The sequence below is a fragment of the Numenius arquata genome, chromosome 7 (genome assembly GCF_964106895.1).
Source record: "Numenius arquata chromosome 7, bNumArq3.hap1.1, whole genome shotgun sequence".
In the NCBI taxonomy this organism is placed as follows: Eukaryota; Metazoa; Chordata; class Aves; order Charadriiformes; family Scolopacidae; genus Numenius; species Numenius arquata.
The window spans coordinates 27670780-27685402 of record NC_133582.1 but is presented as its reverse complement, the minus strand read 5'-3'; the positions used below and the strand labels follow the sequence as shown (position 1 = coordinate 27685402).

The 14623-nt window shown below is 39.6% G+C and overlaps 1 protein-coding gene across 1 annotated transcript; it reads right to left on the bottom strand.

The window, feature by feature from the left end:
• Nucleotides 1-4164: 4164 nt before the first annotated feature.
• On the bottom strand, nt 4165-14125 carry BTBD3 (BTB domain containing 3). The gene is made up of 4 exons (XM_074150445.1): nt 13803-14125; nt 13162-13252; nt 12540-12658; nt 4165-8536 (listed from the first exon to the last, which is right to left on the bottom strand). Exons 1-4 carry the CDS (start codon nt 14123-14125, stop codon nt 7504-7506), a joined length of 1566 nt encoding a protein of 521 aa, XP_074006546.1. The 3' UTR covers nt 4165-7503.
• Nucleotides 14126-14623: the final 498 nt, after the last annotated feature.

Below are 14623 nucleotides of genomic sequence, written 5' to 3'. Positions count from 1 at the left end.
CTGAGGAGGAAAAACAGCTTATGTAGCATATATTGTAAAGAAACTACTATATGAAACATGGAGGACAAAGAAAAACATGTATTGGGCTATATTCTAAGGCAGCAAAACAATGTCTCTCTTTGTAGGATCTAGGAAAATCTCAAGCATAAGCAACTTTAAAAAAATCATTTAAATAGTTGTCATGACTGTATTCTTACCTTATGTCTTTTGATTTGGCTCCCATGATGCCCGAACAGTTCTCCTGAAGCCAGTTTACTGTCTATTGTCTGTGCCTGATGAGAGCTCTTATTTCTGATTAGATACTTTTCCAGATCTCTGATCTCCCTCAGCATCACTTCTCCCTAAGCACTAATGGTGTCTGATGCAAGTACCACTACTAGCGTGCCCTGGTGGGTAAGAAGAAAAGCAACACATCACATCTTAGCTTAAGACTGCAACCAAAAGGCAATATCCTCACATCTGGAAGAGCCTTTATATTGTGCTACCCTCACACGCTAAAAGTTCTGCAGGGTTTAGTACTTCTAAGCTAAATACAGTTCACTGGTTCTTTTATCTATAAAAAGTCCCACTACAGAAACAAGCCAGACACGCCAAGCTACTGCTCTCTATGAATTTATTTTATTGCAGCACAACTTCCTAAGAACAAGGCATTGGAGAAGAAAGCAGACTTTTCCATGTATGCTTTTAAGGTAGATGTGAGTCCTGTCCTCTACCACTTCCTCTGAGCACACTGGAACTGCTGGCTTCATATAGACAGAAGCATGAATTAGCCTTTGCAGAATCACAATTCTTACACCCTAGAAAATAGTGTATTAACACTCATTTTCCCTTTTAACCACAACCAGAAATCGGCTGGAGAAAGTGAGACTAGGGAACACTGAAATACATACATACACATACATACACAAGAGTTACCCTGCCATGTTAGGTCAGCATTCAGCACATCCAGGAGAGCAGCTGACCAAAGTGCTGGGATGTCCCACCCTCCACCAGTCCTTTCCACCAGGTGCTCCCAGTCCCCTCAGTCTCAGTACACAGGGAATTGCTGGGCTTCAATCACGTGGAAACCTCTGGCAAATAGCAGGAATAGGCAGCTCAGGGTAGAGGAGAGCTGGAGACCCTCCCAGGATAACAAGGAAATGCAACTTCAGTAGTGAAAAATCACAATCACAAGCCATTCAGCAGCCCAGCTGTAACCTTCCATCACAGAGAGCATTATGATACAAGATCCCAGTTCTTCGGCTCATGAGATCAGCTTACTCACTACAGCCCTGCAGCTGGGAGCTTCCACTGCTGCCTTCATGCAGTGGTCCCCCACTGCATTTTATGCCTTCCGATTCTACGTGGCTGCTGAATTGTTAGACATGATGTTCAGCACGTGGCTGCTGTCAGCATAAGTCAACAAAAGGTGTTTCTCCCCTCAGGGAAACGGAAACCGTTCCTCTGTACTTAACCACAGCATCACCACTGAAGATATCTCCCCACGCAAGTCCCTATTTGTTTTTAGGCTAAAACCAGCCATGGCTATGTTTGAAATGCTGATGCTCCCCAAGCAGCACTTAACGTAACTGTGAAGCTTTAAAATGAGATACAGAAAATTGCATTTGCTGGTATCTGTTCATATGTAAACCCCATTGGAGCAGGATGGAGGATCCCTGAAGGCCAACTATGTTATCTTTGTCTATAGAAAACAATTAGAAAGCTAATTTTAAAATGCTACAATTAAAGGCTTAATATAAATGCATTTCTGATGCTATCAACAAGCTCAGCAGACTTCAAGAAGCTCTTTCAAAATAACAGTGCCTTCAAGCAAAATAGCTGGTTTTGTTTTTCCTTCATGCTGAACAGACTATGGGCAATTTACACTCACTTTCTAGTCTTAAAAAGACTTTATCCACACTATGCATCTTATGTGCTATGAATTCCACACACAGATTGTGAAAATCTACATAAAGCTTCATACAGATTTACCGTTGTGCCTATAGGTTCATGGCTGAAGATAAAGCATACTAGTAGAAAAGCTCAGGGTCAGGCATATAAAAACTGATGAGCAGGAGTTTTGTAAGATTTAATAGAAAGGTTTTTACCTATATTTTAGATAATCAGATTACAGTGGGATTTTAAAATTAATTTCCCTTTTTTGGGCAGTTTTATGTTGCGTTTATAATAATAATAATTTACGAATAATCACACAAATTGAACATTGCACATGAAAATCCTGGGTTTATTGAGGTCACTAGGGCAACTCCAACTGATTTCAATTCGGCCAGGGCCTCACTTTATGGCGAAGTCCTAGGGAGAAAATAAATTCAGACTTCTGGAAACAGAGTAGCATGCCAAAAAGTGGTTTTTTAATTTTATTTTGAACATAGTCACTCTGCCATGAGAGAAAACAGCTCCTTTCATTGCCTTCAGGAAATCAGCAGGTAACCCTGCTCCCACTGATTGCTTGCAAGCATGGTAGAACAGGCTGGCTTAAAAGTTGCTGCTTTTCACAGCGGCCAAACACTGCTGATGAGCTGAAGTCCTCATCTCACCCCTGTGCCAGGATCTCAGCTTCCACTGAGTGCTGAGCTTGGGAGGTCCAAAAAGACCCTCCTGTTTACAGCAGTCCCAGTCAGCTCCTTTAAAGAGGTCCAGGCTTGTCCAGGGCTGTAGGATAAGCAGTCTTGCCTATCAGAGGCCAAGAAATCTTGGGTTCCTACTCCTGAAAGCTGAGCACTCCTAAGGAGAACGTTTTAGATGGGACCTGGCTTTTGTGAGAGGCGGTGGCTGTCAGCTCCTAATGAGTTTCCAACTAAGCGGGAACAGAGTCCTTCTCCACCAAGCAGGATTTTACATGTGAGACAAATAACAGAATTCAGCTCTTGGAGCCTTCTTCCTCCCAGATCTAGAAACATCCTGTTTTCCTTCCACTTCAAACTCCCTTTTTTTCTGGCGTGAATACACACATGCTTCTCTGCATCACTGAACACACTACAAGAGATCGACACATCTCTACTTAACTTCAATTTCCAAAGCAAGTGTCCTAGCACCTCTGTCAGATTTCAGCCAGAAACAGAGGACAGTGTCACTTTGGATGAGCTAGGCCATCCTTTATTCATCTTGTCTACTTAGTTCTTACTTGTTTATCAGAGAAACTGAGGCTGCTAGTAACACCGATCTCCTGCAACATACCTAGCTAGACTGCTGCTGCCAATGTGGTCCTTCCTGCACCAAATCACATTGACATCTACCACACATGTAAGAGCTGGTATCACCAGCACAGAACAAGGCATAGCACAGTTCCTGTTTGAAGCCAGTTCGCCAACTATGGAGAAGCACTGGACACATAAGAGAATTTGGATCAAGAACATAGGAGTGTGGTACCAAGTATTGCAGTAAGAATTCTAGGAAAACAACTTACCAAAAGTGACAAGTTTGATGCCTGTAAACATGCTTTAATCAGAATACTGGATCAAGCCTGAAGGTACTGTTTTCACTAGGGAAGATTTCCTCAATTAAATTTCCATGTCTCTGCATCACACTGTGGAACATTTCTTATCATCACCTAGTAATATCTGAAAGCTCTTGGAGATGGACAACACAGAAGTGGGGCTTCAGCTTCACTGACCATAAAAGTATTTAAAATGAAGTTTTGAATTTCCTGGAAAAAAAAAATTTTAAGTAAGGAAATAGCCAGAATTCTGAATAATATTATATAATTAACTTTTCAGCAGAGAATGGCCTCTTGGCACTAACTATGTCTTTTATTCTGATATATCAGAGACTGAAAACCATGACCTTTCCCGTGCCAACTGTCTTTCAGAATAAACACGAAACCCTCCCCCTTCATCTCCACATACTTAATGATATTAATAGAACATTAAAATATTAATGCTGGTAGACAAGGTCTTTGATAAAGCACATAAATGAATTCATTCAATCTAGCTCATTAGCTTAATATAGTCAACCTTTTTACAATGTAGCTGATTAACATTTTCATTGTTCTTCCTTGTTTTTTCTTTAGACTTTTACTTCTTTGGGGATCAAAAGATCTCTGAATACACAAGCTCAACAAATATCAGTGCACAACTGTACAACAATAGAAATAGCTAAAAGAGAAAACTAAGCAAAGGCTTTCAAAGCTCGTGCTTCAAAGATACTGCACAAAACAACCATTTAAGAACCATTTTTATTTGTATGTTTAACGTGATTATACACATTCATGAGTCCAACAAGATCTGCACTGTGACATTAAAGATACAGTACAATAACATTCAACATGAGGTACTTCATATTTATATATATCTGTCCTTTATAAATAATGCTGTAAGCCTGCTAAGGTCAAATACTGCTCCAGCACGAATGGGTGCTGGGACCTGAAGTTAGCTGAGTTTATCACAACAAATAAAAAAAATATCCCAGAACAGGTCAGTGCAATAAGTATGTAAAAATTAAAATGTTTACTTAAATACTATTTTAGATATGCAGAAAGTATATTGCATTATACTCTCTTATCACAGATTCCCCTCACCAGGAAAATCAAACATACAAGTAGCAAAGATGGCCAGGTACAGTTTAAGACAGAATCTATGGAAGAATCTCTATCGACATTATGCTTACTTTCCAGGTTGATATGGCTGATGCTTGCAAAATGTCAGTGTATTCAAGCTGGGATGCTACTGCTAAACCAACCAAATCCACATTTAGACACCTGTTTAAGTGCCCTCATGAGTGACCGGTACTGGTTACCTTCTTATATACCAGTACCTGTTAGCATCAAGCAGTGCTCAGAATCAAGCTGCGTTGTAAGCATTGAAAGGTGTTTTGGGGTGCTTATAATTATTCATCCCTATTGAAAAACTCTACATGCACCAGCTCCTAAAACCTGGAATGGACTCAGAGGAATTAAGCTAGAGGTTGCTTTCATCCTATTTCGTCAAAAAGATTTCATAAAAGCAGCAAACAAAAATAATAATTAAATAACAGCTAATTTTCTACAGATTACAGCTACACAGTATTCTGATCTCCTAACTTCTGCTCCAGCCAGTGAATGTAGTAGATACCTCACCTTTACGTGTAGATAATTAAAAACGAAAACATAAATTAAAAGTGAGAACCCAAGCCTAGTTATACCAGTGCAGTATTCTCTGATTTGTCCCACCAGCTGAGGCACCTGATTTTTTTCCAAACAACTTGGAATGCACCTTGCTACTGCAAGCAATTTGTCAATCTGATCATCACTCAAGAGTAATTACATCTACATCAATTGCTTGCTGTAAGAGAACTTAATCAGCTGATTAGCATATTTCTCTGCTTTTAAATGTATTTAAATAAATGGAATTGCTGCTCAGATGTTGTCTAAAAGTAGATGACCGTTACCTCATCACAATTTTAAGAGTCCCTTTTGCAGTCTCTTCAGCAATTCTTCCTCCATTCCATACAATTATACTCTTGTCTATTTTACGCTGCAGATCTAAATATAATTAACTGGACGCTTTTTTAAATCTCTCTCTTGGAGTTTCCATGGAGCATTCTGTTTAGATGTCACTAACAGTCTGGATTATGTACATCTGTTACAAAAAAGCAAAACATTTTTCTATATATTTTGAGGGTATTTACATTTCAGAAAGAACGTTGCTTACACACACAGTCATAGGTATGTATGTATATAAAACATTAAACACTAACATGGGTAAAAAGCATAGATCTTGCAGGGCAGTTTTTTACCTGACTCTCCTTTCATTACCTAGAGAGAAGATCTGGGATTTGGCCATAAAGTGTTTGATGTCTACGCTCTAGCTTTTCTTATTTCAGATGGTATTTTGGACACTGCAAAGATGTATTGGCACTTTATGATGGCCAGGGGCCAGGATCCCAACCGTCAAGAAACACTTAGAGTAATAGTATTAAACTGGTAAGAAATCATATGAGAAAAACATTTTTATTACAAAACTGGCAAGTGAATTTAGGGTTATGCTGGATTAATGTGTTGATATACTATAACATTAATCTTCAGCCTGTCTAAAGAATCATTTGGTCCTCTCAATTTGTTAAAACATATACAACAAATAGAACCCACTTCAGAGATGAAATAAGAATGAGATGTTTCACAATAGGTATTGTGCCTCTGAGAAGCAATTGTCCCAAAGCAACAGTAAAGGATTTTCTTATATTTAAATAGTACCTGTATTTCTTACTGGTTTCCTTCCTTGATAAAGGAGTCATGATCCCCAAGGTTTTTCCAAAAACAATACAGACATATGACAGGAAGCTTGAAAAAACAACAATTAAAAAAAAGGACTCAGACAAGGAGAAGTTCTGCACCACATAATCCTCTGACATGTCCTCTGACCATAAGCAGTTGCAAGAGATCCAACACTAACCGTTAGAGGAGACTTCCTCCTCCTCACTGTTATCTGATGAGATATACTAAGTGCAACATGATCATAGTTGGGAATCGTCTTGTCTTTGTCTAAATTTCCACTGATCAAGTACGGTAATAAAAAGAAGAAATGTCATATTACAGAAAAAAGTCCAAGTCAGGATTGGTACACTCTCTTGTTCCTCTATAATCTGCCTCTACCATGTTTAGGAGTAAGAAAACCCCCCCACCCAAAACAAATAAAAAAATATCCTGCATTGGATGCTAGATATTAATTCTCATTTATTTAGCAAGGGTTCAAAGAAAACCCATTTAAATAGCAAATCAACTTCAATGTAGCAAAAACTAGGTCATGGGAGTAGAGTTTCAAAAGCTGCATGTACAATTTCAATGTATGCAAGTACTTCCTTGCCTTCAAGGTGGAATTTCTAGGAAATAAACTCTGAGGGGTAACTTGCCAAGCCCACACCCCCCCTCCACTGTAAACATGTCCATGCACTGTGGACACAGTCAGACTGATGTGTAGCTTCCTGAAAGCTGTCTGCTTCTCTCCGTTTTCCTCTGCAGCCATCCCAAATAGTTGGCTGCAGAAGAATCTGACAGGATGAAGGTTTAAACCTATGCTTTCTCTACTTATAACTGAAGCACTTCTTTCAGCTCCCATGATCAAAAGCAGCTCAGTTTACTAGAATCTCTCAAGTCTGAAAAGCAGACAGGACAGCTATAAAACAAGGCTTCTCATTTTCTACCCCTACCTCCCCAAATAATTACAAGCAGAAAGCAGGAAACGAAGAAAGAAAAAATGGATCAATGAAGACAGCATTTAGTGAGATAAAAAGAGAAGGACATCCTCTGGTGATTCACAGGTGCATCAAAGAAAGCATCACCAGCAAACCAGCACCTCTCTTACAAAGCCTTTAAAACTTGCTTGTTCCTAAAAGCTTCCAGTTTAAATATTACACTTAAACTTTATCACCAACAATGCTACAAGTATAGCAAGCCAGTAACTTGCCCACAGCATTTAGTTACATATTATCTGTACTGATCACATATCTGCAGATAAAAAGCTAAGTGTCAGTAGGCCTGAACCAGACAGGTTCTTCATAGCAAAATGCTTCATCTCCACACACCTTCACTCAAGCATAAAATATCAGTTCAGGAATTTGCCCTCCCTGCACTCCAGTGCCATTTGTACTGTCCGAAGAGCACTGAAACTGAACAGTCACCTTCCCACACTGAACTTCTGTCATTCCTTCTTGTCCAAAATAGCTGAGTTCATTACCATCCAGAATCACGCTAGCTGTGTAAAACGTGTCAGGCTCAATCTGCACTGGATATTCGAACCACACGGGAAAAGTGTTACTAGAACCATCTGAGAAATATTTACTCAAGTTCTGGCCTAGGATAACTCCTTGTCGCTTGAGTTCAATCTTGGCACTGTACTCTGCTGATCCACAGCTGGAGCCGTACAGCCCAAAGCCAGCAATAAACACTCTCTTATCAACAGCAAACTGGATGCTGTCACACCGGCCCCTGTAGCGCCACTGGTTGCTGCGGTAAGCACAGGACTGGAAACGGTGACACCGCTGAGGAACGAGGCCTTTCCGGGGCTTGCTTACAAACTGTAACTCTGGCTTTTTGGCAGCAGTATACCAGAGGAAGATATCATTGGTTTCATTGAGAGTCAGAATCCCAGACTGAGCAGCGCCATTTGCAAAGTCGTCAAGTGCCATAGTAGGGATGCGTATCAAGTACAGAGCCTTTCCGAGGACTTTGCGCTTGTTCTCTATGGTAGCCGTTAGCTCTTGTCGCTGACACTCCACTTCAGCCCAGTTCAGAGCTGCTTCAAAAACAACAATTTCTTTGGCATTCAGAGTCTCCCTTCGGAGAATGCTTTCAAGTGTCTGAAAATCAATGTCACAGAATCCCTCAGACTTCAATGCTAGCTCAGCTTGGGCATCAATCACTTCCCAACAGCGCTGGGTCAGGTCAGGTTCCTCAAATAAGCAGCTTTGGGAAAGCAGCACACAGGCATTCTTTGCACTTAGACTTGTCTCTAGAAAGTTGACGCAGGCCCGGGCAAGATGAGGGACGATATACTTCTTGGCAGCATAAAGAGTAGCCAGTACGGTATCTGCAGCCAAATCAATTTCATCACAATATATGTATCTGAAATAAAACACATGCATGTAACACTGCTGCTTAACACAAAAACGCAATTTGTCAACAACATCTAAAAATTATAAACAAAGAATATTTAAATGACTCCACATTAAAACTAAGCAGTGCTTTTGGGGAACATTGATTAAAACCAGAAAATACAAACCAAATTCATCACTCATGTAAGACCATGGAACAGAACAGGCTTAAATCTAAGGTGAATAAAACATCACATTTGGGGTACATGCTATGTAGACAATGGTTACGTTTACAAACTATGGTACCTACAGCTCTGTTTTCCTTCCATATATGCTCTGGCTAATGAGAGGCTATCTTCCCTGGCAGTAGCTCCTCAATGGCTACCTTACTTGGCTAACACAACAGTCTGGAACACATTTTACGAAGACTACTTGGACTAGGTGTCCCATGATGGTGAATGATGATTTACTGAGGTGGATATATAAGTACCAGAATGAAAACAAGTTTATTGGGAATAAGTAGGTAGTCTAAGAAGAGAAATGCTATCAAAGTATAACAGTTGCTATCCATTTTCATAACTACTGCATTGGGGTTTTTTAGGGGGTTGGCTTGTTTTGGTTTTTTCAGTTTGTTTTTAAACTGGGTGATAAAGCAGAGAGAAAAATGAAAAGGCACAGGATTCTAATTTTCAGATTTCTTAATGCTTATAACATCCTAGCTCCACTAGTACTGTGTTTTCTCTCAGTCTCATTGCATAAGGAGGAAAAAAGCTTTACTGCTACAGTAATGTTGTGGAAGAGATGAAGGTGAAATTCTATTTATGTGACTAAACTGCTGGGATTCGGTGCTCAGAGAAATGAAGCATTGTACAGTTTGTTCTTTTTAATATCTCATGCTTCAGGGCCCCATTTGCAGCTGGTGAATGCAATGTGCTAAAACCATGCCAAATGCAATTTTACTCTTCATAGGGATAAGCAAGCCTTGATGGTTATGGTTGATAAAAGTGCCTTCCCCAGTAAACCTGAAGTTATATGCGATCCTGTACTAATTAAAATTTTTTGCAGAACAGATGTGCTTATAAAGTGGAATTAGTACCTACACTGATCTGATTATAGTTGTAAATATCTTTATTTCTATTTTTGCAGGTGTAGGGTACTATCCTCCACGCTACACTTAAAAAACATGCTCAGAGCAGACTGCTCAAGCAATATAATAAAATCTAAGAGGTTACAGAGAAAAAGAATACTTACACAAACCCAAACTTTTTTTTTTTGAAAAAAACCCTTTATTACGTAGTTTCAGCTGGGCTATTTGTAACAACAAAGAGCACATCTATATATCACTGGTTACAGGCTTAGCTCCTTTACTATCCAAAAAAATTTCAATGTATCAATTCTTTCCTTTTTATGATTCTCCTCATTGCTTTCCAAGTCTTTTCTCCTTTCTATTGCTTCTCTTTGCCTGCTAGTACAGCAGAGAACGATGACATCTGTTTTAAACTGAAATAGTACAAAAGTTGCTAGTTTAATATTCATGAAAGTGAAGAACTAATATCACTGATTTACAACAGACACAGCACAGATCAGCTGTCAGCAATATTACGCACTTCTCACTCTGCCAGTGCACCAACTCTGGTCTGCAATTACTGATATTGCCATTTCACCCTGTTCTTAAACAGAGGATTCTGCTAGACCACAGGGTTTGATGTTTTACTAACACATATATCCTGGGATAAGATGAGACCATGGTTCTAACTTGAACAGTCAAGATTATGATAAGATTTAACACATTAAAGACACCAATTCAGTGCGTCAGCTAGACTATGAATTTAACCCTAATTTTAAAACTGTAGAGAACAGCCAAAGCAATTTTATACTGGGAGAATAATTAGTATCTACCAGTTGTGGTATTATTTCCTGTGTTACATCTGGCAATACCTTGTTTGATGTTTGTTGGCAGAATGCCCACTATATAGTAAAAGATAAAAAAAAAGTATGCTATAAGAATTCACTGTTCAGTGGAGAAAATCTCTAAAAAACAAACAACAAAAATAAGCCCCAAACCCACAAAACCAAACTCAACGTATTTTCTAACAAAAGTTATGATGCATCCCTCCCAACTGTCGAAAGGAGCAGATGAGGGAGAGGGCTCCTTTGGGATAGGTAAAAAGTCTTTTCCTTCTGTAGCAACAGTATCATGAGTCTTCTGCCATCCACTGCTCAAAAGCAGTTGCAAGGAACACTCATGGGGATGATTTCCCAAGGGGAGAGGAGCGAAGGGGACTGTGGCTCCCCTCGAGCTCCACCCAGTGCAGCACACGCACTGAATCCTGCAACGAGGGAGTGCTGAGTGACATCCCTCCCCTGCACTGTCACGGCTGCAGACACCCCTGGTGTTCGCAGACACAGGAGCACTCTGCAGGTTCAGGCACACTGTATCAGTGGAAGTTAGTACTGGCAAGAGTAGCTCAACATCCACACAGACCACAAACTTCTTGTTGTCTTTTGGTTTTTATTAAATAAAAGCTGAGAAGGTGAAGAGTTCCATGGTTTTGGCCATTCTCTCAAAGATAGTTTTCAAAATTGCCATGGGCTAAATAATATGTCAAGACCTAGATGCCACTAGTGATACTCTTTTCCAGGTCTGCTCTCTGAACACATTTCTTAATGATAAATTAAGAAAGCATTCATGTTTTTTATGGCAAACCATGCTTAGCCAGAGTGAAATAGATTTGCTGTTCAAAAAGGAAGGGGGGCTGGGTGAATCCAAGTATCTTGTATTTGTGCCTTGTAAAATTCTGCATGAAAGTAAAACACAAGTCTGAGCTCTCCAGAGAACACCTGCAAAACTAAAAAGGCCCAAAGCAGGGATCCATAACACACCTACCTACATAATGTCGTATCTTAACTTTGTATTCCAGGTCTATAGAACATCTGTGTGACTTCAGCTTTTCCTGACAGCTATTGATATTTGCACAGAACATTTCTGATGTTCGTGATGACCTATAAAAACCTCTATGCAACAAACTCTATATGAAACTTTAAATGTCCACCTACAGTGCCACTGAAATGTAAAAGAAAAAAAGAAACCATTCTGTAATCACAAGCTAGTCAAAACAATCTACGAAATACAATACATTGCTAGCTAGCGATTACACCATTACATGCAAGAAAATCTGCAGCGTGTTAAAAGGATCGCTATCAGATACTAATGTATATTCTTTATCAGAAGGCAATGGCAGTTACTAAAGCTGAAGGGAAAAAAACCCTTAAAGGCATAGCATTTCTGTGATAGGTTATTTCTCTTTAATAATCCGAGTTTAATAGACACATTCAAGGACAATTCAGCAGGGAAGCTGCTTCATTACGCTCATTTAGGAAGACAGTATTTCTTATGCAGTTTGCAAGATGAAAAATAATGATCATGTAAACTGACTTTTTTCCCCCCTTAGAATAAAAAATGCTATTAATGTAAACAGCCTTGTTATCACTCTCCAAATGCATCAATATGATAGATGAGGAGAAATTTAATTTTCAGAGGCTATATTCAATAACTTTGGGTCATTTTTCTAAGATAAGACCTGCACACAGCAAGTTTATAAAAGAGCTGGAATGATGTCAATATACAAACCCAGCAATTCTGGGTTTGGGGATTTTTTTGTGTGTGTGTTTTTAACTTTTCACTATGCTTGCAATGTATAACAAGGTTTTTTTGTTACAGCTGACAATTCTTTTTAGTAACTCCATTCCTCTGTGTAACCTGCAGTGACAAATCAGATCAATAGGCATTACAGTATACAATGTGCCCAAAGATCCCTTGTCAAAGTTATTCTTTATAACTGCCTACATTAGACTAGGAATTTGAGGGGAAGAGTAAAATGACCTAAAAGTTTAAAATACTTGAAACACAAAAAGAAGAATATTTTAAGCAACTGCTTTCTGTTTTTATGCAAGTCTAATACTTTAACTATGACATTACCAATGTATGTATACATCATAAAGGAAAACATATCCAGCAGATGAACGATGCTTACTTCAGCATTGCGAGAAAAGCAGCAGGCTCAACATCTGGTATACGGATTTCATCTTTGTCCTCAGCAAGCTCTCCATAAAACATCGCATGGAATACAGAGCTCCCAACAGCCAGGACATACTGTTGAGAAAGGGAAATCTTATTTCATGCTTTAAACTGAAAGCACTGCCAACAAAAACAATGTGGGAGAGCCACTCTGAGCACACTAGGCTTCACTGACAGACTCTACAGACACACTTCGGTAAGAAATGAAGTCAAAGCTAAGAACAGAATTACACATTTTCCCTGCATTTTACTCACAGGGGCATATATGCATTAGCTACTGGAAAACACTCATATCCACTACAGAAGTTAACTGTTTCTAGAAAATCCCAAGAGTAATATTAATCAGCAGCACAAAGCAGTATTCCTAACTTTACAATGACTGCCTTAGCAAAAATGTAATGTTTAACAGAAAACACAAAGAAAAGCAAGTGACAGACAATTCTACTGCATGTAGCCTCTTAAAATAAAGAATTATGCCTGTCCCAGAAGAGCCGAGTCTCTCACGCTACATCCTGGTGTAACCGTGGGAGCTCTCTCTGGCTATGCCCGCCCGAGCTGATAATGCAGCTGTTGCTTACTTTGTGTCCTGGCAGCCGCTGGGTCCCACCTGGTGGCCCGACCACAAAATGAACATCTGCCATCAAGTCATTGTTGAACATCACTGCATTTCTACAAACAGAGGCAGCGAGTTAACTTATGGAGCCCAGTAATTCTGTACTTACCCCAGACCCAAGAAATTCAATTTCTTAACACCTTCAAGTTGCATGTTAGTAAAGAGAAGCAGGTCACACTTTCTTTTAAGCTACTTTACACATCATCACACAAATACACCAAAGAAAAAAAGTAAGCAGAAATGGGGGTAGAAGTGTGTGCAATAAAAAAACCAACCCCAAACTTATGAGAACTTTTCAAAAAGTGAAAATCAGTGTCAAGAGCATCTAACACTGCAAATCCCCACTAAGGACTAAAAGCAAATCTTTACAGGTATGCTGCAGCTTCCAGCAACATTTTTATTTACTCAAGACAAACAGCTGCACCGTCTGGAAAAGAGATATTAAAATATTTTCCATTACCAAAATACTTGTTTCACACACACAGAAAAAAATAGAACTGTGTTTTCTTCAGCAAATAAATGAATAACTAAACTTATGTATTACAAACATTTTGCTACTTTTCACCATCCCATTCAAACAGCAAAAATAAACTGCCCTGAACTTACCTCTCTCTGATGGTTGGATAAAGTCCTTGCCAATTAGGTGCTGGAATAGTGTTGTTGTTATTGAGATTTTGCTGGTGGTACTGCTGGACAGCAGTTGTATTAGTGTTGGTTGGTTTCTTTCGGGGAAAAATATCAGCAGCCATCTTCTTCTTCTTTTTCGTCTTCAAGGTAATGATTTCATAGCAAACTGGAGGCAATTTGCTGCTGCTACTGCTGCTGCTACTTCCCTTCTTAGAGCTCTTCTTGGACCTGTTCTTGACCGTCTCTGGAAGCATCAAGAAGAAGGTGAGACATTTCATGTTCTTTCCTTTCTCATCTACCATGAGTATACCTGTCTGTAAAGCTAGATTGCCTAATTAGCCAGGAACATTAAGAAATGCATGTGGAAGCTGTTAAACAGAAAGCAGCAGAACTGAGAGTTTGCTTCTTTTCCAGCAAGACAAGGTGACCTTTCCAGTGCACCGAGTAAGAAACTGGCTTTAAGTTTGATCCAGTACTTGAATTGTTAAATACATCCCCATCATTCCTGCCAGTTTTATTTCTTTCCAGATCTCCTGATAAGGATTTGCCTGAAAGCGCTACACTCTGCCAAGAGGGTACACGCGTGGCTGCAGCAACGGCTTTCTGAAGGGGGCTAGCAAGACGCACACTGTATGTAGCACTGCTGGTCTGCTCGGCGAGCTGAACTTGTGCGTTGAAGGGATCAGAACAGAGTAGGTATTGCAGCGCTGCAGATGGAGTCACCCAGCGTTCAGAGCCAATAGCTGAAGTCACCGATAACGATTGGACCCAGCCGCACAGTGACACCTATTGTAACGTAT